General features: G+C 39.9%; 1 protein-coding gene across 4 annotated transcripts in view; it reads right to left on the bottom strand.

The window, feature by feature from the left end:
• Positions 1–18,771, bottom strand: part of celsr2 (cadherin, EGF LAG seven-pass G-type receptor 2) — an 84,459-nt gene extending 65,688 nt beyond the window's left edge. For 3 of the 4 annotated variants that reach the window (XM_032549803.1, XM_032549805.1, XM_032549807.1), the window contains exon 1: positions 14,944–18,771. In XM_032549803.1, coding sequence (XP_032405694.1) covers positions 14,944–18,469 — 3,526 coding nt within the window. In that variant the 5' untranslated portion in view covers positions 18,470–18,771. The remainder of the gene's footprint in view (positions 1–14,943) is intronic. The other variant, XM_032549806.1, reaches the window with a different exon arrangement.
• Between the last annotated feature and the right edge of the window lie 7,943 nt (positions 18,772–26,714).

Genomic DNA, 26,714 nt, shown 5'->3' with positions numbered 1-26,714 from the left:
AACCAGTCTGTAGATGGGATTAAACTGGAGTTACTGGAACAGAATGGTTACTATATTCTTCCAAAGTAGTCTCCATCCACATAGATCTACACTGAGGGTTCAGGGTAATCTCAAAAGTACTATCTTCTGCCTGAGTAATCTGGTTTTACCCTGGATTCAGTGGGAATGGAGGGGGTTAATTTATGGCCTATGAATACTTTAATCCTGGAGAAATTTTCCCACAGTGGAAATGTACCTAAACGTCTCGAAGTCTGCTGCCAGGTGTTTAGAAAGCCTTCATTTGTTGTTTCACTGTTTAATCTTTTTTTTTTTATAGTAAACTGGATCTCTGTCACAGTGAAACCAGCTAAAGTTTAACCATAGTCTGGTTAAACTATTGTTTTGCTTGCCTCTTTTATTACTATGACCAAAGTGTGTATTTTTAGATGAAAGACAAAAATTCACTCGTTTTGCTATAAACACGCCTGATCCAACGCCACTGCTGCTCTCAAAGTGTTCATCTGTTTTCATGACTCTTCAGAGCCTGACCCGTAACAGACCCTCTTCATTTAATTGTGGCAAAATTGGTCTAATTTGTCTAGAATAATTTGTTCTGGTTTCTTTAATGTTTGGGGTAAAGTCTATTTTACTTTCTTTTAAGCTAATAAGTGATTTGCCCGTTTACTGAACTCTTTAGTTCATTTTAGTTTTTTTGCTTGTTTCAGCTAAAGTAGGAGTTCTTTAAAGTTCACAGCATAAAAAAAAAACACTAATAAATAGCCTGCAGTTGCTCCTTAAATCACTTTCAACTACAGTTTTCTAAATTAACTTCCCCATCTTTCACTTACTTTGCCGGTCCTTAAAGTTGAGGCAGTAAAATTTTTGTTGTTGATTTCTGAGCTTTTGATTTTGTAATGGTTTGGTCAGCTGATACTGATTATAAATAATTTAAAATTGTCTTTAAGAACTACGTTATAAGAAGACTTAAGAATAGCATTCAGTTATGTTTTCAAGCCTGTCATCAACGGTCAGTAACTGTTAATTATAGGAGTCACTTATTTCACACCGTGAGTATTAGAGAGGCGATGCTGTTCAACATTGATTTGACCATTTCAAAACAAAGACAAAATTATTGAAGAGATTTAACTTTAAGCTGTCTTTAGCATTTTAAATGAGGTAGCACAGTTAGCATAGCCAACAAGAGACAATTGTAAAAGATAAATCAAAGCAACTTGGCTGAACTTCATTCTGCCTTTCTGTTATCTGCTGAAAGTCTCGCTCTCTCTCACCCTTCAGCAGCCAGAAGTTTTATGGTGCATTGTGCATCATGAAACCTGTTTAAGAATGTAACGTAAACTATTTGTTTTCATAATAACAAGACAAAAATCAAATTAAAATGCATTTTTAGAACATTAATTATTTTATTTAACATTCAAATTTGTCATTAAGAATGTGGAAAAAGAGAAAAAAAAGAGTTTTATGTGGTGTTTGAGATCGATTTGGTATTTTGAACAATATTTTGGAAAACATTTTCATACAAATATTTCTAAATGTATTCTAAAATATAATTTGCACAACAAGTGCATGTATTAGTGATATTTTATAGTATCTGTCCTCTGACTCTGGTCCTATAAGGCCACTGAATGTAAAATAAAATGATTTTATTTTTTAGGTTTCCCAAGCAGCCATTCATCAGTCAATTCTTATAACGTGAAAACTGACCAGATATTTTTTTTTCTTGTGCATATTTAGTTATAATCCAGTTATTTTCCACACTTAAAGTGCAGTTCAAGAGTCGCTTTTCGAACAATAAATAACAAAAACAATCATCTTTAAATGCTTTTAAAATGAATTTTTAGAGCAGATAAAAATAGCCGAGTGAAGCAGATTTGCTATGAAGCCAGATGAAAATGCCATTGTTGAAAAAAAAAAGAAAACGGTAAGCACGGCAGATCACCAAGCAGCTCATGTTTAACAGTAAAACCAACTTGCAGAAAGAAGGAAAAGACACCAACTCCTACACAACAGATTCACTGCTATCATGTAAAGAGCCAGAAATTACTCTCTCTCTGCTCTGCAGAGTGTAAAAATGCGACTTTGTTCCTTCTTTGTTTCAACACAAACAAAACTGAACACATTTGACCTTGTTTTTGAAATAATTGTGTAAAATTGGGTCCTGATCTTCTGCAGAGGGTCAAATAGAGAGAAAAGAAGACAGACCAGCTGTAATAACGATGGCAGCAAACAGCTCCTGATTCCTGGAGCTCCTGTGGAGTCAATAATGAAAACTGCTTGTGCTGCTCAATGTCAAACCAAGGATATCAGTCCAGAGGAGACACAGAAACCCCACAATCCCTCGCCTGATTTCTCCAGCCAGCTGACACTGCTGCACAGAGGTCATTCGTACTCATTTTCAAAATGTGCCTCAGCAACCCCCTGATAACATTTTTTTTAATATATTTTATTTTTTGCTGCATCTTCAAAAAAAAGAAAGAGGAAAAGCCTCAACAGCAGGACATTCCTCAAATCCAGGCTTTGCACAGAAACAGAGAAGAAGGTCAGTCTCTCTTCCAATCACAACATTTGCATATCAAAGGAAAACCTCTGTCAGCACAACAACCGAGAAATATCAGCATGCAGAAACGTAAGAGACGTTGCATAAACGCCGCAACGCGATCAACAAACAAGATTCATATTCTACAGCAACAAGCAGCACAAAAAAATGTCAAAACTTGAGCAAGCAACAAAGATTTCAGAGTGAATGAAGCAAAGAGTTTAATCCATCCCTTGCTGCACACCTCCAGCCAGCTGGCTGAAAGCAAACTACTCTTTTCCTTTGCTTACAAAATAAGCAAATTTGGCTGGCTGGAAAAATGATGTTACAAAGAAGCAGAACTAACGGAGCGCCACCTATCAGTCTTATTCACAGCAAAAACACAAAATCTCACCAAGTATTTCAGGTCTAGTTCTTATTTCAAATGTCTTAGTTCACCTGAAAAAAGAGAAAACTAACACAATTAACTTCAGCAAGAAACAGGAGCTGGTTTTAGGTCAGAAAGTTATTAATACTGATGAAAATGTGTCAGTGAAGTAATCTGTTAGACATTTTAACTAACAATGGGAAAAATGTTTTGTACTTTTTCAATTATATTAAGGAATTACTGACCTAAAACAATATTCTATATATATCTTGCTGAAAAGTTACTTGTAAATTAGTTTTTATCTTATTTCAAGACATTTGCATTACAAACTAGGCCAATAATAGGTAACATTTTGTGTTTTTGCAGTGTTGAAAGCTACATTTGTTTGTTCAGCTAAGTGCAAAGCACCAACTAACATTTCATTTTCTCTGGTTAGAGAATGAAAATCACTGGGTTAATATTTTTCATGGCCAATTGTAGTTCATAGTGTCTTCATGGTGGAAATTAGCTGGGAAAGAGGCTGCAGTGGCAGCTTGTTATAGTCAAAGTTTTACTCAGTAAAAAACAGAAATACAAAAATGTTAAATTTTAAAAATAAAAGAAAATAAATGTCACAATGACATATCAGTTAACATTTAACAGTGGAAACAATGTTTGTTGCTTCTCTGGTTTAAAGAAAATCAATTATATCAAGTTTTTGTTTTAAATTATTATGTGCATTTGGAGAAGCATAATAATTCTTCAGCAGCTTCAGAAGGCCTCCCTTCTGAAGCTGCTACCCCCGCGACCCGACCTCGGATAAGCGGAAGAAGATGGATGGATGGATGGATGGATAATAATTTTATGATAAATGATCAAACTGTGAGAATCTGAACGCCGCTAATTATCACAACAGCAGGTTCTGGTTCGGCAGATTGTTTTATTGTAAAACACATTAACAGATTTACCTCAGTGATTTGTTTATTCTCACCGAGCTGTGAGAAAGACATTTGTGCATCATTCTGCATTAATATGAATCAGAAATAAAAACGTGAAAACCTCCTGACCTGCAGGGTTCTCCACCTCTGCTGGTCGTATTTCCCGGCTGAGGCGAGTAAAACCAGGTCACAGCGAAGGCTCAGTCTGAGGCTAAATGAGTGCAACAGAGTGGAAGTGTAGCAGATAAACGTAATCTGCAGAGCACACAACGTGAGGCACGTGTAATAATGCCGCTGCTCAAACTCGGTTTTGTATTTCAAAGGAGAGAAGGAGAAGAACTTCAGATTATATGAAATGACTGGAATTCAAAGCATTTATCGCCATTATTATGTTACTTTAATGAGTTCAACTCGTGTCACACGACTTTTAGAAACCTGCTGCTACTTTATCCACAACTATTTGATCTCCTGTACTTATAACCACAAAGATTGTTGCAAATATCGCTAATATTTCTCTAAACTCTTAGCTGTTCCTACGCTTGATATCCCGTTCACACATATTTCACTGATGCTGCAGAGTTTACCTGCTTTAGATTCATTAAATGAGCTTGTGGTGAATGAACAGGCAAAACAATAAACTTGATTTAAATTTCAAAAACGTATTAAATAAATAAATTAACATCATATAATTACATCCAGACAAAATTATACCAACGACAGAACAATTCCTCCAAGCATTTGCATTTCAAAAGATGTCAAAAACACCATAAAAATAAATAAACCAAGGACAGTTTAGACAAATTGCTGCGTGGGAGGAATTGCTTTCCCTCGCAATAATGTTCCAGTCAAAACGTGACTTGATGCAGGATCTTGAATACTGGCAGTCTGCGACAAAACAAGGTTTTAACTTTAAAGGTTTTTACTTTAAAGGTTTTAACTCTAACTACATCTCGTTTGTGAGTTATCTGACGTTTTATATCCTTTTTCTTTAGGATACAAATCTACCACAAACTTATGTACAAAATGCAAAAGCAAATAAACAGAAACTTTCCATAAGAAGGAAAGATAGAAAGAAGAAATACATGAATGCTATATGGATTATCTTTGAGTTATTTTTAATCAGATATTGTCGTCATCTTACAGTTTTGGTTTTGTCCATTAGTCTGAATGGTATTTCCACCGAAAGATATTACACAAACAAACATGAACACGCAGTCAGTAAGTCGATTTTCAACCAGTTTTCTGCACCAAAGAGTTAAAAATTTATGAAAACGTTTAAAATTTTAAATTGACATTTCTTATCAATGTGCATATAAAATAGACCGGGATGTATTTGTTAATTTATTGCGAATGAACGCAAAACTTTTGCGAGGTAATGCAAAAGAAAACAATTCCCTAATTTCCGTAAAAGGACAACTTTAGACAACCTCTAGAAAATCTGAATAAATATTGTTGAGGAGCACTTATAAGATTTATAATACATTCTGGGTATTAATATAAAGTAATAAAGGATTATTTATCTGATTTATCACAGTTACAAAGTGCTGTGTGTATATTAAAAACACAATTTCCACTTTTTTTAATAAACTGAGACCTTGCAGCCCCTTTAAATTAGGGCAACAGGAACTTGGGGTGTAATATGTGTCCAATCATTAATTTCCTAAAACATCATCACCCCAAACAGAAAATGGGTTAAATCAGGGATAAATAAGCGGCCTGGTAAAACTCTGCAAAGGGCAGCGTCACCAGGGGAAACGAGTGGACACAAAGACACGAGGGGGGCCGCTGCAGACCGGACCCTGTCCCATTGTCTGCTGGGACACGGAGGACAAAGCAGGACAACACCAAGATATATGCAAGCTCCGCAAGACCTCACCCCAGCAATGTGCCGGCCCTAATCCCTGACACGATTTCCCCTCCTAACCCATGGATGATGTCATCCCTCGCCTCCTTTCCGTACCTGACTGGACCCGTCCGGACCATCAGGAGGTTCTGCTGCTGAGAAACAAGGCGGCAGCAGGAAACCGAATACTCTCTCAGCGCATCTGTGTCCCAAATCAAAGGGCTTAATGACGACGGTGTCATGTGGCGCCGAGGTTTTAACGCACACAGCGCCTCTGATGTGTGGGAAGGCCAGACTTTACTCCTGCAAAAACACAAAGTCCAACCAAATATCTTTGTCCAGTTTCTACTGCAAATACCTTAGTTCACTTTAAATAAGACAAAACTAACTTATAAGCAACTTTGCAGCAAGTTGCTTGCAAAAGTTAAGTTTGTATCTTCTTAATTATTTGATGAGTGGTGTTTTTATTGTGTTGGAGCCAAAGCTGTCCAGCTGTGCTAAAAAGCCAATTATTTTACATTTATTGTTTATTCACATCTGCTGCATTTTGTACATCAAAATATTCCAACATTTCTTCCATCATTTGCCTTTTGCTTTAAATATATTTAGTTGTAAGCAATGGCAACAGCAAAGACCAAAAAACAAAAACGCAACTTTTTGCACAGATTTAAAAAGTTGCAGAAGAAACAGAAAGAAACAGAAAAGTAAACATTGCGTGTGTACGTCAATAATTCCTTAATGCTGGTGAAAAATAACTAGTTTCAGTGAAACCAGGACGTTTTCATCAATATTAAGGAATTATTGACTTAAACAAGCTGCTATATGATGCATACAAATGCATTTTACAAAACGGGGGCAAGACAAGAAATGTCCTCCTCAGTTAGTTTATTTGCTCGTTTATTTTCAAGGATAAAGCCCCAAGATTTTAAATAAAGAAAACCAAGCTTATAGCCAAAACTATATTAAAATAGAACGTCAGTAAGATTAGCTGCGTTTCCATTAAACGTAGAACTGCACAACTTTAACTTACAAAAATAAATTAGCTTAATGGAAACACGGCAATTTGGAAATTTTTAGATAAAAAGCTTTTGCATTAGGATGAGATGGTTTTTCAACCTATCAAACTTTTTGCAAAAGTGCAATGGAAACACTTTTCGCATCATACGAGTCACAAGATCAACAGGAAGTGGTAGTAGGTTGACAGTTTGTGTAGTTTTTTTGTGCTGCTGACTCAACCAGAGCTGTCTCATCATCACAGAGTTCATAAGGTTTTAAGTCAATCTAACATGTTGAATCCACAGCTCCTTTATTAAATCGCCGACTACAATTTCTCCAAAACGCCGCCTACATAGTCGCTTCTTCTCCTTTTGCAACTACGTCACTTGATCATTCAAGGCGCCATGATGGACGTCGGAAGTGAGGGACGGGAGTGTTGAACTGAGCGACTGAAATAGTTTCCCCAAGTGTACAAAGATATTTCCACTAGCCCAAAAATACTTGTTAAGATTTTGTGTTTTTGCAGACATCTTGTGGAAACTTTTGCGGCTGACCCCGATGCATGTCCAGTGAAAACGTCCTGCAGGACAGGTCAGGGCGTCTCTGAGCCCCACAGGTCTGCAGAGGGCCTTACATGCTTCAGTGGTAACAGGGAACAGGGGGACAGTTGCTCTTTAGAAGTTTATGGGCCTTCCCTCCCCCTCATTCGCTCCACAAAGGAGGCCTAACCCGTTGTCCCCACCCACGAGGAATTTCTCAGGCATTGCTGGGCTCTCCATGACAACTGGGTGCTTAATAAACCATTTCTCTTAGGCATTCTTCCTTTCACAGGGGGGACAACAGTCAAAGCAGGGAGGAAGGGGGAGGAGGGCAGAGGAGCTCGAAATGATTGGAGGGAACAGCGGAGGTTGCAGGGGTGAGATTTGGATAGATAGAAGAAAAATGGAGAGCGGTGACAGAGGGGAAAACAAAAAGAAGGAAAGAGAAAGAGGATCAAGGTGATGCACTGCAAAAACACAAAATCTTACCACGTATTTCTGGTCTAGTTTCCAGTGCAAATAACTTAGTACAGGTTAAATAAGACAAAACTAACTTACAAGTAACTTTTCAGTAAGATGTTGGAGCTGATTTAAGTAAATTTATGTATTAATATTGATGAGAAATACCAGATCCACTGGCAGATTATTTCACTTAAAAAAAGTAATTTTTCCCATACGTGAAAAAAGAAAAACAGTATTAAAGGGGCAGAATTATGTGTTTTCCAGGCACAAAGTGAAGTTTTACAGCATATCTACCTACCTATATATATGACTTAAAAGAAATTGTTCTTCCTTATTTAACTCCTTGAAATTGGGCCTCTGTCTCTTTAAAAACTCCCGCCCTTTCTGAAACGTCCCCTTCAGGAAGACATCACAACATGGCTCCTCTATTAACCCTTTAAAATGTTTTTACCAGAGTTTCACTGAGAAGTAGCTTGTAAAAAGAGCTCAGCTGATGCACAGTTCCACCAGATGTTTGCTAATTGCTGCTGGCTAGTCTGTAGGAGCAGAGTGGGGGCTGCTCTGTGAGGCAGAAGCTTGAAAACTACATCCAAAGGAGGAGCTGCACCTCGAAGGCGGAGCTAGGTCCAATCAGGCGTTTGTACAGCTGAATGGTTGCCATGGAGATTAAAGGATTTCTCAAACATGCATGAAAGAATCAAGGCAAAACTCCAGGTGTGTTTTTGATGGAGGAATTATGACATGATGTAAAGCCAAAAAAGTCAATTTTAGAATTACTGACTTAAAACAAGATCCTATATTTACTGAAAAGTTATTTGTAAGTTAGTTTCGTCTTATTTAAGGTGTGCTAAGACATTGTTTGCATTAAAAATACTGGGGGAAAAAATACCTGGTGAGATTCTGTGTTTTTGAGTGTAGGAAAAGTTTGTGGCATCAGCGATCCAAAGTGCGACAAACGGCGACCGAAGAGGGCGAGAGAGAAGAACGAATGATCCTGGTCTGCAAACTGAAGCCTCTGACTGAAGGGTGAGGAAAACAGACATCAAGAAGAGGAGCGATTCACGGGAGTTTAATGACTTTATGAAAGTGTGGAGAGAAAAAATCCAGCTGCTGGAGGACACACACACACACACACACACCCCCACACACACGCAGATGTATTTCCAGTTACGTGAGAAAGTTCAGGAAGCCCACAAGATTTTAATAAAATTTAGTAAAAACGTATTAAAATGTTTAGTCGGAGTAATCCCTCTGTAGCTTTACTTTGTAAGCTTAAAATATAAATAATATATGAATGTTTTCAAAAATGTTTGAGAATCTTTAGACAGTTTGGTTTAAGACCATAAAATATTTCCTTGGCTTCCCAGATTTTCATTTTCTGGAAGCTTTATAAGAAGTAATTTTGTTTTAAGCGTTATTTAGAACTGCTTGTGCTTCTGTGAAAGGATAATTCACCATTTCAAAAACAAATGGTACTTTGGTTTTATTCAAACTTCCATCAGTTTGTTTTTTTAAAGCAAAATTTGCCTCTAAACACATTAATCTGATATTCAGTGAAGTTCATATAATTGCTGTATAATAGTAACCAGATGTAACTTGTGTTCATTAGATATTATACTTTGGTTTTCCATCACTGCTTATTTTTATATTTATATTCTGTAAACCTTCCTTGATGATTTAGTTGACAAAGTTTCAACTTTACAGCAGTTTTTTATTCCAGCTTTGAGTCTGAGTTAAGATTCTTTTTTCTTTATAGTGGCTGCTGATTGGTGACAGAGTACATTAAGAAACTACATAGCAATTATTTTAATCTGAGTGACTGTAAATACTGTAGAAATGTGAACGAGTGAATAGTTTTGATGCCCAGCGATGCTCATCTAAACATGCAATCTCAATACAGAAAATAGTTATGCTTCTTATTTAGCTTTAAAGCTATAATTTTATGAATATCTGGTGTTTTTGCTTATTTATTCTCATTCCACTGTCAGAATATCACACACTGAAGCTTAGATGATACAGGTGTAAAGTATTAAAATATGCCAAACAATCAGAAAGTGATAATAAAGACTCAGTCGTGCGGGTTTTATTGTTTGCTCGGGTCGCCAGCCGGCTCACACATTTCCCTCAGTGAAGGAGTTTGAGCATCACCTTGAACTCACACCTGGCTGCTGAGAGATAAAATCCCCGCTGTCTGCCGATCGGAGAGCTTGTACAACCAGCAGTGAGGTGTGATCTGAATCAAACTGCAGCCATTAGTCTCACACGCCTGTCTGTGCGTTGAATCTCTGAGCAAAGATGGAAAACATCATTTCAGAGACATAATTTCATTAAAGAGTCTCTGCAGTCGGGGAAAAGTTTGGAACATGTTTTGGCAGAGCAGAGAATTTAAATGTACCCGTGCCAGACCCAAAATGGTGACTTTTTAAAGCGAGGAATGCATAAAGATTGACGCATAAACAAAACCACTGACTCCACAACAAATAGAGCCCATATTCCAAATACCAAAGATAATAAGCTGCTGAGTAGTGAGGAGGAATAATTAGCTTCTCTCTCTGGATGAGAGCGATCAGGGCTTTCCGCCGGGGGAAGAAATCTCTGCAATCAAATGCAAACAGGCACTTATGCAGGCTCACGCTTGCCTGGGAACGCTGAATGAGCCCCTGCGTATGTCAACACCAGGCTGAAACATCCAGGATACAGATGCACGGATCTAATCCCGCAGATGAAGACCTGCGTCTCGCCCGCCGTGTGACCAGCATTCTGCTAATAACCTGGAGCCGCAGCTGAGAAAAAACACAACCAAACCCTCTTCTGCCCTGGAAAAATTAATTCAGGATTTAACACTTCCACTCGTAAGGCAGACGAGTTTATTAAGAGTCTCATCTTGCATTCAGTGTCTGGATACTAGTGTCATAAATCTGGCTTCCTAACCGGCTCGTGTAATTAATTCGTCAACATTACATATTTATGCACCACTGGCAGCAAGTCCCCCAGCTGTGTGGCTGCAATGTGCCTGATTAAGCCTCTGTATGATTACAGTGTTTCATTACAGTATCGTGTTAAAACATCTGAACGAAGCTCAGCAAGAGTCTGTTCGCTGCTGCATGTAAAAGTTATTTCTGAACCTTTGTTTTGAAGTGAATGTTTGTTGTTATTATCAGTTTAATAGCTTCTGTTTATGTGACCTGCAGAAATAAAAACCTGGATGTTAATATTGTTGGTATCCATCACCGCTTCCACTGTTATTCTCCTTCATGTTATTCTCCTTCATGTCCTGTAACAGGAGTCACTGTGTATAATTTTAAAATATGTCACCTTTTTTATTTAAAGCTGCTTTTATAAAAACAAATATATTTTACATATTTGTTAAACATGTAGTGACAGTTTGATATAATCTGTGAAAAGATCGATCTCCTCCACCCCTCCCTGAGCTGCTACTGCAGAAATGCTGCGCTCCCGACCAAAACAACCAATCAGAGCAAGGAGGCAGGGCTTAAAGCTCTCAATAATCCTCATGTACTCGCTGCTAAATGTGCTAATGACTGAGAAACAATTTACATTTACAGGAAAACAGTCTATCTTCCATCATCAAGTGCATATGCTAACTAGCCTTAGCATTCACCATGCTTTCCACATGGCAGAACTAATACAGGATGACAACCGCTAAGACCCGCCTCCTGGCTCTGATTGGTTGATTCTAGCTAACACTAGGAGAAAGCAGAGGAGATTGATTTTTTTTCTGATTATCGGTCTCATACCAACGTATCACGACAAAACTACAGTTTCAACAAATATGTAAAGAAATATTTTTATAAAAGTTACAGACTGCAGCTTTAATTTTTATTTTGCCAGGTAAATTAATCGAGAACAAATTCTCATTTTCAGCAACGACCTGTTCAGAAAACGTCTGACAACAGAACATCATACAACAGAAAATAGAAGAATATCTTGTATTGTAAAAACACAACCATGTTCATGCTGACTAAATGTATACGCAGGTCAAGTCAACAGTATTTGAGAGCAGATATATCGATCATGTACTACGGTTTTTACTGAGTTGATAAAAGTCATTACTAAAGTTTAAATACTTATGAATGAGTTCATTGCATCATATATTCGCTTCAAGAATCACTCTTTAATGTGATACTTAATGTTTTAAATAGTAAAATACCTGCATAATACCAATATACTAAAGCAGGATAAAGTTCCCTCAGTTATAATAGTTTGGGATTCTTTAATAGTTTTATTTCATTAGTTAAATATAGCTTAGTTTTAGCTTAATTTTTATTAGTTATAGTATATTGGCTTTTTCATGTGTGATCATTTTTAGGTGCAAATTTTTAAAAATGATTGTATTGTTATTGTGTATACAGAAGACAGAAGATAATGTTTCCAAGAGATTAATTCAGTTATTGTTGAACAAACAGCTGACTCTGTTTGCAGACCAGCGTTAAGTGCCACTAGGAGTATGGAGTGACAAAATGTGCTGACAGTTGACGTAAACTGCTTGTATGGAAAAATAAATCAAAGGCTAATGAATAGTGAAAATTGGCACTTATGGACATAACCTGCTCTCTTCTCATCTTATGGTTAATGTATACTGTTGTAAATAAAACAAATCGTAGATTCATAAACAAAAAACGAAGGTTGTTATATCTCTAATTTCAGTATGTTTTAGTTTTATAAACACACAATATATCTCCAGTTAATTTTAGTTTTCCCCCCTTAATTATCGTTTTTATTTATTTCAGTTAATGAAAATGTTTTCTCAATTCTGGTTTTTGCTGTTTCGTATATTTTAGCTAACAGTAATAAGCTTGTCCGTTGAAAATTGAGCTTAGAAAGGATGATAGTACAAAGAGACCATTAAAAATCATTTATCATGGGGGGCCTCCTAAAGGGGAGCATAGAGGAGAAAAGAAAGGCGGGACCTGGGAGGTCCCTGCAAGATGAGGCCCCTGGAAAATTGGGGTCAGCCGCATCGAGAGACGCTCCTCTTCCTGTTTCTTCTTCTCCTCCTTTTACAGTACAGCTACATGTTCCTTCCTCTGCCCTGTTTACACAACAGGTCCTCCCTCCCTGCTCCTGCCCCCCCCCCCCCCCATGTCCTTCTGTCTCCGCCAGGGCAGCAGACACATAAACCCCAGCAGGTGCTGGACGCGTCGAGGGAGCCCCGGCCTCTAATTGGTCCTCAGCGGAGTCACAGCTGTTGCCCCAAACCTCAGCCTGGTATGAGCCGCAGCCCCCGTCGCTCGATCGACAGCTCATTATTGTTCTCCTGAGGGGCAGCGCTGAGCCGCAAAGTACGCTAAGGACTGCCCACGCTAACCACGCGCTAGCTGCTCCTCTGGGACAACGCACCGTCCAACATGAGGGCCTTCAAACACCGTCAGCCACTCTCACCTCTCTTGTTTCAAGGACTTTATCGTGATATTTGCGGATTTTGTCACGATGTTTGTGGATTTTATCACAATATTTGTATTACTATTGTGATAACGATAAAAATGACGATATTTATAGGTAGCTGCATGACACATCACCAATACTGCCAAAAATATAAATGCTGTTCTTGGAAAAACTATTTCTTCATGACACCACATACTTCAAGCAGTGTGATTTTCATCACTAAGCTGCACATAAAGGCTTCAATTAATCATATCTTTTAATTTACTGGATTAAAAGATATGATTGCATCATATATTTTTTTTTATGCACTCATGGAAAAAACACAGGATAAAATAGTAAAAATGACATTTTAGTCAGTTTTTTTAACATTAACAAAAATTTATCGTAACAATAAATAAAATAATTTCACAATAAATGATAAACGATGCGATAAATGCCCACTTCTTCCTCTAAATGTCCAATGTTTAATTTAAACTTACAGTTATTTTTCAGGTTGTGCCAAGGTGAAACAAAAGGCACACTGAGTCCAATCAGCTCCAACATTTCACACACACACACACACACACACACACACCCCTATACGCCCACACACACACACACACCCACACATGGACGAGTTCAGTCTCAGTTTAAGAGAAAATTAAACTTAATTGTTTACTATTGCTGTCAAAAGTTCAGAATTCATATTACTCATTTTAATTTATATTCTTATGATCATCCAAGTGTGACGACTGTTTAAAAGTTCATAAACATTTTTGAGATTGGAGTTGTTATCCCTTTCATCTCGGTCTCTTTTTGGCTAGCTGTTAGCATCAAAACAAACCAATCACTTGTCCGCAGCAGGTGAGATATTACCTGTCTATAACCTTTCAACAAAACCTTGAACACTGAACTACACTGCAAAAACACAAACATTTCACCAAGTATTGTTGGTCTAGTTTGGTGAAAATATCCTACTACACTTTCAATAAGACAAAACTAACTTATAAGTACGTTTTCAGCAAGACATAGGAGCTTGTTTTATGGCAATATTTTGTCAATATTGATGAAAAAGTACTACTTCCACTGCCAGATTATTTCACTTTTAAAATGTCTTGTTATAAGTGAAATAATCTACCAGTGGATCTTAGTTTTAAAATCAATATTAAGGGATTTTGTTTACTGAAAACAAGCTCCTATGTTTTGCTGAAACGTTACTTTTAAGCTAGTTTTGTCTTACTTCATGTATACTAAAATATCTGCAGTAGAAACAAGACAAAAGTACTTGGTAAGAGTTTGTGTTTTTGCATTGTTTTTTCTTCCAGGCACGTGATAAAACATTGATTTTCAAAGGTCTAGTCAAGTGAAAAGAAGCCAATCAAACAAAAGCTCTGTTGCAGACCACTCTGACTCTTCAGAATCTGTGTAAGTTGATCATCATTGACTTCGGCTCTTCATTGTATGCAGGAATGAGGCTTTGATAAGAAACTAAGGAGGATGATCAGTCTGGCCAGTGGAGCGAAGATCCCACAGGACACAGACAACATCAGACTAACATTTATCTATTTAAATCAGTAGACAGCGCTAACACAGACCTGGGTAAAACCAGGATGTGCTTAATTAATTGTTAACTATGCTCCATGATTAAGAATGAATAACACATAATAAATGATTGAATGTGATTTCCCTAAGACAGGAAGGATTACACGTAATAATCTTCCCTCATGCATACATTAAAACTAAATCTGTATAAAATAATTGTCATTATTCTGTGAAATCAAGTGAAAATGTAAACGAGACAGGATACCACTGGTACTATAGCACGCCTCACTGGCTTCATCTCATATTACCACATGCACTCCACTCACAGGGTGGAGGCTGCAATTATCCAGCCGTCTCACCTGATACGGAGATCCTCATGGAGGCCTCCAGGGGCCGGTTGTTATCCAGGGCCCGGCTCAGCTGGATCTCCCCGGTGCTTTGGTTCAGCAGCACCAGGTTCAGCTCATTCCCCACCTCGAAGCTGTAGTGTAGCTGATCCGAGACGTCGGGGTCGTGGGCGGGGATGCGTCCGATAACTCCGGTGGGGAAGCTGCTGGATTTGTCCGTCACGTAGTTGTTGAAGATGATCTGGAAGTTCTTCAGCACCGGGACGTTGTCGTTCTTGTCTACGAGTTTGATGTGGACTGTGGCCCGGCTCACCAGAGGGGCAGAGGTGGCCTGGACCACGATGATGTACTCAGACTTCAGCTCATAGTCCAGGTCTATGAGTGCAGTCAGTTCCCCGGAGAAGATATCCAGCTGGAACACCTCTGGGATGTTCCCCTCCACAATTTGATACATAATCTGCGCGTTGCTGCCTTCATCTGGGTCTGTAGCCGATATATGTGCAACCACAAGGCCAATGGGGCTGTTTTCTTCCACCATGATATCAAATTCATCTCTTTCAAACACAGGAGGGTTGTCATTCACATCCATGATGGTCACTTGAATGTTCACAGCTGTCTTCAGAGCGGGAACACCTTTATCTACAGCAAAGGCCTGCAGGCTGTAGACTGGCACATTTTCTCTGTCTAATCTCCGCAGGGTGCGAACAATGCCAGAGGTGGATTCAATTATGAAGTCTCCATCTCCGTCGTCCCCACCCTGAAAGGTGTAGAAGACACGTCCATTGAGGCCGGAGTCCCTGTCGATGGCAGAGACCTGCACCACGCTGGTGAACACCGGCACGTCCTCCATCACCGACCCAACGTAGTGGTCTCTCAGGAAGCGGGGCGAGTTGTCGTTGACGTCGTTCACCAGGATCTCCAGGTAGGTTGTGTCGGATTTCTGTGGGATGCCGTTGTCCCGAGCGGTGATGGCCAGAGTGTAGGAGACCTGGTCCTCGTAGTCCAGCTCCATCTGGGTGGTGACAGCTCCAGTGTCGGGGTCGATGTCAAACTGAGGGATGCTGTCGTCCATTACGTAGGTAATGCGTGCATTCTCACCCGTGTCTTCATCGGTGGCGCTGATCACAACCACGGTCGTGGCCACAGGTCTGTCCTCGTTGATGTTGACGGTGTAGTGTGAGCTCTGGAAGACAGGGCGGTGTGTGTTGGCATCTGTGACGTTCACAAAAACCTTGGCTGTGTCAAAGCGAGTGCCATCGCTTGCAGTGACTGTAAGGATGTACTGACGTTCCAGTTTGTAGTCCAAAGGTAGAGCGAGCGTGATGAGCCCCCCTCCACTCTGACTTGTAATGGAGAATCGGTTGCGAGTATTTCCACTGGATATTTGGTAAGTCACCACACTGTTGATGTCCTGGTCCACAGCTGACACTGTCACCACACTAGTCCCCACAGCTGCATCCTCGTTCAGACGCATGTAATATGCTTTCTGTGTGAACTCTGGGTTGTTGTCGTTGACGTCCAGAATGGTCATGCTGATACTGGCGGATGAGGACATGACAGGATAGCCATGATCGCAGGCCTCCACTCCAAAGTTGTAGAAATCAACACTCTCCCTGTCCAGCTCTGCCGCCACTACGATCCACCCTGTGCTGTTGTTGATGGCAAAGGGGAAGTTGGGTGTGGTTTCAGTGAGGCGGTACTCCAACCTGGAGTTTTCTCCAGAGTCAGCGTCTACAGCTTGGATGTGAATGATGGAGTAGCCCAGAGGAACGTTCTCCAGCACGGTGGCCTGGAACGGGGTGCTGACAAAGATGGGGACGTTGTCGTTGATGTCCAGCACCTGTACCGTGACCAGGCCGCTGATGTTGGACAGAGGAGGGCGTCCTCCGTCCTGCGCCCGGACCCTCAGGGTGTATTCTTTGTTGGCTTCATAGTCCAGGTGACTCACCAGGTCCATTTTACCCGTCTGAGCATCGATGTAAAACTGGCCCCGGGTGTTTCCACTCATGATGCTGAAGTGGACCACAGCGTTGCTCCCCCGGTCCTGATCTGTGGCGGTGACCTGCAGGATCTCTGTGTTTGGCATCATGTCCTCTGGCACCTGGACCACGTAGCGCTTCTCGCTGAACTGAGGGGCGTTATCGTTATCATCCTCCACCACAATGTAAACCGTGGCTGTGGCGCTGCGGGGCCCGGGGTCACGACCCTGGTCATTTGCCTCCACTAACAGCATATAGGACTCCACCTCCTCTCTGTCTACTAGACCTTTAGTGCGGATGACGCCGGACCTGGAGTCTATCTCAAAAACCTCATTGGACCCGTTGCTGTTGAGGATGTTGTAGAGGATGTTCCCGTTAACAGGTGCGTCCCCATCTGTGGCCCTCACAGTCAACACCTCGTAGCCGATCTCCAGGTTCTCCCTGATACTTTCTTTATAGTCCTGCTGCTCAAACACAGGATTGTGGTCGTTGGTGTCACTGACGGAGACAGTGAGGGTGGCCATGGCCGTACGACGAGGTGAGCCATGGTCGACCGCTGTCACACGAAACACATGGGTGTCTTTTGTTTCTCTGTCCAGCACCTCTACTGTTGATACAGCGCCACTGGCCGGGTCCACAGCAAAAAGATTGTTAGAGCGGCTGTCAAAGAGAGCCTCAATAAAATACTCCAGCCTGCCGGCCTCTCCCTCATCCACATCCACTGCCTTCAGGACAACCACCGGTGTCCCGGATGGCTTGTTCTCTGCCACTGACACTTGGTACATTGGGGGCTTAAACTGAGGGCTGCTGTTGATGCTTCTCCTCTTCCTGCTCACAATCCCTGAATCAGACTGAGCTGCCCTGTCTAGGAGCTGCTGTAAGTGCGCCTGGCTGAATGGACCTTGACCCACTCGCCAATGGATGGAGATGAGTTTAACACCCGCTCCCTTCTCTGTGAGCACGTCACACAGCATGTCCAGCTCCAGGAGCCGGTCCTGCACCAAGCACAGCGGCTCAGACACAAACAGACCCCCCGCTGAGAAGTAAAACTCCCGGCTGCTGGGGACCCTGCAGCGGAGCGGGGGCCCAGGCAGCAGACCCCCCACTGGAAATAAAGCAGAGTCTGCTCCGTGGCACTCCGAGCTGCGGCGACTGAACAAACTAAGGACTTCCAAGTCCCAATCAGATTTCCTCTTACGCTTATGGGAACAGTTCCTACCGTGAACATGAACGTCATACTGACTGGTGAGGAGATGCCTGTGTCCGGAGTCCCAGCAGTCCTCAACTATGTATAAAGTGAAGGGGTTTAAAGGCAGCGAGCGGCACCGTATCGAGTCCGATAGGAGCACGATGCCCGCCGCGGCTTCCGTCTCCAGAAAGCGCTGCGCGAACCCAGGAGCGAGAACCTGATCCAAGGCGCACCATGCGCCGCGCGGCTCGCCGGCCAGGACTGTCCTCTCTCTCGCATCCTCACTGATGTGGACGGTGTAAGCCCGCGTCAATGAAACCAGTTCATAACACCAAAGCATGAGCCGCAGCTCCCATCTAACGAAGTGCATCGCTCCTCAGTTTCCAGTCCGACAAGCGCGCAACTCTGCAGCTCCTCGCTTCTTTAAACTTTCCACCGGCCGCCAGTTTCCCTTTGTTGAGGAAGAGCCATGCTCTCTCCGCTCGCTGTGGAGGTTTGGAAGAGGGGGATCCCGCGGTAACCTTGTCCGGTCAGAGCTGCTCTCACATGGGACAAATAGAGTCAGTCAAGTCGGGACAAGAAGCAGCTGCACCTCCTCTCAGTCCGCACAACTTCGCTTGAATGATAGAAAAATGGCTTCTGCTCCCTCTGCGCCTTGAGACTTCTCATTAACATAAACCTGCGTGTGCGTGGGGTGTGGGGTGTGTGTGTGTATGTGTGTGTGTTTATAAGAGGAAAGAGAGAGAGGGAGAGACTCTACCATCAGAGATAAATGATAACTTTCCAAAAGCTTCATTAACACAAAAAAACAGTCAGACTTCTGCTCAGATTAATGACTCCGCCCGACTTCACAATCAATCGCGTCATTAATTTGCTCAAAATGTGAATGCAATTTGACAGCCATTCAGCGGAAAGCTTCTGGAAACCCTCAAATACTGTTTATCACCATAACAGCATAAACTGTTTATTTAGTTCTGTTGATCATCAATTATCCTGTGGAAAACTTTAGTGTCCAGATATGAAGAAAGCGAAAAGCGCATCGCAAAAGTATTCATACCCTCCAGCTTTTCCTCATTTTGTCCTTGAAGAAACCCTGTGGAAGGCTGGGGTGAAGGCCTAAATAAATAACAAAATAAGAAGAAGAATAAATAAAAAATGACTGCAAGGATAAACATCAGTAAAGTCTTGAAGTGTAGCAGCATAATTATAGGGTTACCCAAATTTAACAGATTCAAACATTAAGTTTTATGCCTAATCCCCAAAGGTTATTTCTAGGTTATAACCTGGTTACTATCTTAACAGGAAAGCAGTCAGATGCTTAAAATATCTAATTCCCGCACAGAAACTTTAGAAATAGCAGGAAAACTCAAGCAGAACCAAACTCAGTAATCTGCTAAAACCGGGTTAAGAAAGCAAAAAGATGGAATGGAAATAGAAATAAATCTTTATTTTGCATCAATAGGAAAACTCAGAAAGAAACTCAAAATTCAAGACATGTGCATCATTTGTGCAAGATGCTGAGAAGAGAGAGGAGTAGCTACTCTAAAGAAAACCAGATTACACAAAGCAAACAGCTGCATATAGAAAAGGATTCCAATATTTTTATTATTAATGTTTCTAGGTTTTGTGAACGACATTCTATTTGTTCCTGGTTTAAAACCAGTTTAAAATTCTGGAGGTCTGTCTGAATGACATAAAACAACACAACTGTGTTATCAGCATAAAGATGACATTTACAGAAATATAAAGATGTAAATGATTGTTGGGACTGATTCAATGACAAATATGGAGATGTCTCACCAAACTAAGAAAACGTTTAAGAGTTGCATTGACACTCTGAAATGGGTAAGAAGACAGAAAACTTTGATATTAACTGGATTTACCTCCAAACTGAAAGGTTTTTAGGTTGATTCAGTAACAAGCTCCTGTTTCTCAAAGCTTGTCGCTTTCTTTTAAACATGTAACATTTTTGAGTTTTATTTGTTGCTGCCTCTTGACCAGGACTTGGAAAACATTACATATCTCAATGGGAATTTATCTTGTTTAAATAAAAAATAAAATAAAAAACAATGTAGGCACAAATAGCGCAGAGATCTGAAATAAGGAGTAAATAACATCAGTGCTTTAAAAAGAGATTGACACTATATCTCAGATTAGTTGCCTTATGTAAACTTATGAGAGGCACAAATGTTTTGGGAGAAAAGATTTTATCTGGATTAAATCCTGTTTTTCAATAAAATAAAAACCCAATAAAAAATGACCACAGCATGTTGTTAGACAGGTGAAGAGTTACATTCAGATTACGTTTAATCAGCTCTAGAGAAAAGCTGGCTATTTGCTTTAAAACTTTTACATGAAATTAAAGCATCATGGGAGACAATGTTAAAGCATCTAAGAAAATATTAACATAAAAACAACTAAATGTCTGAGATCTTGAGCAAGATGTGATTTCCTTCTATGTACAACAGTGTCACGCTTGGAGAATTGTTTTTGGGTGGATGGTTGGAATTTATTTCCAATTTTAGTATTTCCAATACTAATAAATTTAGTTATTAACAGTTTTAATATTTTATTGTTCTCCCAAATGGTCAAAATTCTGCATACTTGATGTTTTAATATCTAGAAAAACCAGTGAAAAACACACCAATTGGAAGCCATTAAGCTATGAATGCATCTGTATATTTATGCAATAATTTCTTTATGGCTTATTTATCCATTCTAGTAATTTAAACTGTTTCCTCTCAGTGCTCTGCATGAGAAAAGTTAGTCCTGACGGAAAAGGTGAAAATACTTTAGATATAAATTACATACTACAGACATCTGTGACTTTCATACGAACGCATTTATAAGGCAGAGTAACAAGCGCAAATATTTATATCCGGCCCGACATAATTTGACAACATTGACACCTAGTGGACAAACGACAGCAGCACAACCAGAAACCAGTGGCGCAAAAGGTGGCTATACAGTGTATGCAACGCATAGGGGCGCTGCACTAGAGGGGGCGCAAAAACGATGTGGGGAATTTATTTTTTATATAGTCAGCATTTTATGTACTTAACAGCTGTTTGTGTATGAAATGATCAATAACAGAGGAACAGCACTGATTAGGCGCCCCCCTCCCATACAGGCAGCTTGGGCAGCGGCTGAGGCGCGTTTTGTTTTCTTTTAAATTTGTAGTAATGCCTCAACAACAGGGAGCTAAAGATGGGGCGCAGAAAAAACTCCGGGGCCCAAAACAGAAAACGGAAGAGGGGGAAGGATAAAGATGTTGGAGAGACGAAGAAAAGCTTTTCAAAGTGGTTGAAAGACAGAAGGTAAGAAATGTCCGTGTATCAACAAGAGAGTTGTAAATATTCAGGTTAGCTTAAGCTAGCCTACAATGATGATGTTCGCATCCACCTCAAAAATATGTAGTTGCGGCCCTGGCTGCAGCAAACACAGTTTGACTCTGATAATGTGTCGGATGAATGAGCAAGTGACGTCAGCGCAGCAGGTGCAAAGAGCCCATTGGTACATTGATCTTGTAGCCAGAGAAACTGTAATCTGTTTTGGATTCTTTAAAGTGGACTGCAAACATTTGTTTTTGTTTTATATTGGCAATAAAAATAAAGGTTTTAGGAGCAGAGCTAATGGTGCATTTGAAATCCATGAAGGCTATGTGTTCCTATGTTTGATCAATGACTATTTAATAAGAGAATTAGTTTTAGTTTCACTGAATCAATTAAAAGTAAGTCCTGTAGATTTAATATTTCTCTATCTTAATAAAGTTTTGTTCATTATTAAAAGAATGTTAAGATGTCCAGAATCAGCTGCAGCTTGTTTTTTTTTAATCTGTGCAAAGAATAATTAACATTCTTATCTAATATTTTAATTCTTATAATTCTACATAATTATTACTCAGATTTTTATAAACATCCTTTGGACCATGCAAAGCATTTTAGCTGTTTCTCTATAAGATCTATTTTCTATTTCCAGTTATTACATTTTTCCAAACTGCTATGAGAGCAACTTGAACACAACGATCATTTTAATTTGATATTTTTTCAAATCATCTTTCCATTCTCTTACTTTAACTCACTTGCTCCTTGCCTTTCTCCTTATTTCTAAATTACCACATATGCCTACTTACCAAACCTACTACTCAGTTTATTAATTCCTGCAAACCATGAGCTAGTAGTTTTCATCATTATTTTTCTTTCTATGAAACTTTAACTGTTTAAAGTTTCCTCATCCTTTTCCTTCTTAAAAAAACTTTCATATTCCCCTTTCTTGTGTTTCACATTCCTGTCTGTTACTTGTTTTCCTTTATGACTTTTGTTCCAGTTTTCAGATATTTTTTTATTTATTATATTCATCTACTTATTCCTGTATTCATTTAGTTAGTGTTTCATTTAGTCATCTATTTATTTGCCAACACTGTTATCACAATCTTCTGTTTCCTTAATTTCTTGGCTCTTTCTTTAGTTTTTTATTTTATCCTATAGTTCTAGTTCTATTTTAGTATTTAATTAACCTTTTAACCTGTACTTTACTATCCATTTATTCAGATATTTTGTATTTTATCAGGGTCCTGCCCTTCAACACACTCCCAATATTTTCACTGCTGTTAATCTTTTGATTTACATTTACTGTTGAAATATAAAGCAGTAATTCGTTCAATGGTTGCTATGCCGCCATCTGCTGTGTATTCTCCAGTACTGCAGTTATTTTGCTACCATTCCGGACAATTTAAATGAATTCATTTATAAAAGAAATTAAACGAACACATATTGAAACACTTCTCTCCACTTCCTGCTATTTTTACCCATTTTAAACAATTTAGACCAGTTTGTCAACACCTAGGCTGTTCTAAAAACTGGTTTCTTTTTTATAGTGGGTAACAATTAAAAATACCAATTGTGGTAATCCTTTCTTGGACTCTTACGAGTGGAGGATTCTTGCCTCTGCATCCTCAATTGGTTTGCTCCTTCCAAACCCGCTACTTTAAATGAGATAAAATACCTAAAGGTGTTTATACCTCCAGTCACACTTCAGTTCCGGAGCTGAAGCGTCTTCACGCAGGACTCCGCCGCCCTGTTTTTTTACGGAATGAAACTTTTAAGACGGATTTAAGCGGCTGCTCGCTGGACTCCGCCATCCAATTATCACCACAACAGCATAAAGTTAAAGCCGTTTAGTTTCAGCTGTCAGAGCCCAGGATTCACAGCGTTTCTTACACAGGATTTCTTTTAACGCGAACGCCATCAACTCATTCACGCTTTTCTTTTAAAAGACAATTTACTCTCAGTAAACGGAGTCCCGTCAAGCGTCAGATTCCAGCTGGTAAACCAAATACCAGTCCCGGAAAAAGATCTAAACTCATTCTGAAGAGTTTAGCCGTGCGCACGGTCCTTCTGGATTCGGTCTCACCCGCTGGAATCCTTCAGGATCTTGGGATCCGGCTTCGAAGGACCAAATTAATGTCAGGTTCATCTACCTAAGCATTCTCAAACTGAAAAAGAAGAGAGAGACAAGTGAGTTTTAGATTTACTTGCAAGGAGAACGGACAGCAGCGTGCTTTAGTTACAATCTACCCGCTCTAAAACAGCTCCTCCCAGAGACTTTCTTTTTATTTCCTTAGGGCGGTCCTAGTTACAGAGCCTATTCAGGGGTCTCAAACTCCAGTTCTCGAGGGCCGCAGTCCTGCAACTTTTAGATGTGCCTCTGCTGCACCACACCTGAACAGAATAATTAGGTCATTAAGGCTGTGGAGAACTGATCTACACAAGGAGGAGGTCATTAAGTCATTTCAATCCAGTGTTTTGTACCTGTGGCACATCTAAAAACTGCAGGACTGCGGCCCTCGAGGCCTGGAGTTTGAGACCCCTGGATTTGGTTATCTTGAGTTAATCACATAGCAGCTGCTTCTTCTGTTCTCTTGAGTCACAGGTGTGTTGCACCTGCAAGCTGCCGTAATGTAGAATGCAAAATTCAGAGTTCTTGTTTATTTCCTTCTGTAGAAACGGTGCAGGAACTGATGAACCCACAGAACAAGGAGGTGTCTTGTGCATCCCTGTCTCATGTACAGTTCCTCTGTTTCTGGTTCATAAACTTCGACCCTTAATCATCCGTCAGTCATCACTCTTGCTGCAGACCATCTGGTGTCAGCTTCCAGTTTGACCCGTTTAGATGTCTTCCTGCAAGCATCTCTCACTAGGCACAAATTCCAAAAGCAAACAAGAGTATTTATATTTGTAATTAATTTAAACGCATCACTATCCCACAAACATCCTGTTTCCAGCAACCCAAAATATCCTTTACTGTTAAAAAAAAACCGAGGGTGGCACCCAATACGCCAACGTGGAATCGTACATATGCATAAAAATTCTTCCTACTTTCTGACATACTGAAAGTTCCTCTTCCTGGATATGTACCCTGACTGTTTCTTCCCTTTGCTGGACGTCTTTGCTTTTTTCCGCCAGCCTGGATTCGATCCTGTCATTTTTAATTTTCAGCGATACAATCTCTTTATTTAACTCCTCATTTTCTCTCTCTAGCCACTCGAGTTTTTCTGTGTTTGCTCTTAATTTGTCCGCTGCAGTGTTTCTCTGTTTTATCCGTTCCTCTTCCAGTTTATGTTTAATTCTTAATTTGGCTTCATTATCACATCTTAGTTGGCATATAGTTGCATTTTCTTCCTCCAGGTCCAGATTAATTTTTCTGATTTGTTTTTTGTAAAATGCATTTGATTTTAGAAGTAAGCAATTTTCCTCATGCCAGTTGTGTGTCTTGTCCGTTCTGTTAAGTCTCTCTAGTTTAGTCTTCAGACTTTCTATGGTTTTCTGAAGCTCTTGGTTCTCCTCCGCCAGCTTGCTGCGGTTCTTCTGTAAATTGTTTATTTTTGTCAACAAAAAATTATCCTCTTCCATCTTTGCTCTCTGGTTCAAACTGCAAATGAATTTCTCTGTGGAATCTGGCAATACAAAGGCAGCCGCCAGTGATGTCATAGACAGGATGAGTGACATCACTATGACATCAAAGCCACAAGAAGTCTGTGGGGGAGGGGGGGATGTTTTTTTTTAAAACTTTATTCACAGACACACTGTACAACGACAGAGTGAAACATTTGTTCTGCCTCCAGAAAAAAAACAAATACAGATAAATATATTCAAGATGAAGAAAAAGCTACGGGGCTTCGGTTCCCAACTGTTCATTCAAAGCAGTACAGAGTTCAATTGTTTTAATAGCTATTTTCTGTCTTTGATAGTCTGGATATAAAACTTAAGTTCATTGTAAAATGCAGCAAAGCATGGCTTCCCCTACCTGGAACAATGAATATGATATTTAAATAGTGACAATAAAGGATTTATGAGAAACTCTGAACTGTTGGGCTCTTTGCACCTCAGCTTCCGCGTTCGGGGCAAAGCGGCTCAATCTTTTCCGATCTATTGAAAAAGGCTCTTTACACTGGGCGTCTGCAGGGCTTGTCCAAGGTAACAATTAATGATGAACATCGATCCGAAGCCCCGACAATAAGCTGGAGAAAGGTTTCAACATGTTCGCCTCGTTATACACAGATACGAAGGTGAGTTTTACTTCCTTTAAACTTTGTGGCTAACATTAGCTTTAGCTTATGCTAGACATTTTTCTTGTAAAAATGTGCTATTTAAGTATCTAAACATTTTTCATCCATTCTAACGGACAATGTTTTTACCTTGTTTTCAAGTATATTACCTGCGTTTATTGTCGTTAGTGTCAGAGACCAAGTAACGGTCTAGGGTACTATAATGTCCCCTCCAGTTCTCCCCGGTTCCTACGCCTACGGCTCTGACTGTAATCCTGGACCTGTGCTTCTGTCTGCTCTGTCCTCTCAACCCTCAGCCGATCACAGTACAGTCACAACGCTCATACTGCTGTTCCTTCCTGTTGAAAGGGAGTTGTTCTCCACCACAGTCGCCCCGTGCTTTAGATGTAGAAATTGTTGGTTAATCAATAATCAGATGGGCTTAATTTATATCCACTAATCAGTTTGTAACAGTGATGAACTAAAATTGTGACTGGATCTGAATCTAAGTATTTTTTGTTCAAATGAATTGAATTGATTTAAACTGAATTTAGACCAAACCAGACAAAAACTGGTTTGGATGAATTTGACCTGGTTGAATTATAAAGTGGACTAAGCTGACAGCAGTGCAGTAAATTCCCTGGTAGATGGCTTTGCTGACTTTATATTTGATAAAAACAAAGTGGACATGAACAGCGGATGGCGTTGCTGTCCAAATCCTCTCTGACTGTGGAATAAACTTCACACTGGACTTCAAGCACGGTCGATTCTGTGCCTCCACACTTTTCCTTTAGGTTCTGGGACCTTAATTCCCAAATTAAAGTCAAAATGTATTTTCATCTATAAAGGCAACTGGGCAACTTTATATCCCAAGTATGACGCTCATGATGTTGTCAGATTACTTTACGACTAAGAGTCTTCAGTCAGAGGCTTCATCAAGTTTGCTGTAATGCAGACTGCTACAAGAGATCCTTCCTAACAACCATTTGAAGAACCTTGAATAACATGATATTTAACCATATTTTACTTAATTTTAGGATCAATAATGTATTCTTGAATTCAAATTGAA

The sequence above is a fragment of the Xiphophorus hellerii genome, chromosome 20 (genome assembly GCF_003331165.1).
Source record: "Xiphophorus hellerii strain 12219 chromosome 20, Xiphophorus_hellerii-4.1, whole genome shotgun sequence".
In the NCBI taxonomy this organism is placed as follows: domain Eukaryota; kingdom Metazoa; phylum Chordata; class Actinopteri; order Cyprinodontiformes; family Poeciliidae; genus Xiphophorus; species Xiphophorus hellerii.
Note: the sequence above shows the minus strand (reverse complement) of the source record. Positions and strands in the feature narration are given on the sequence as shown.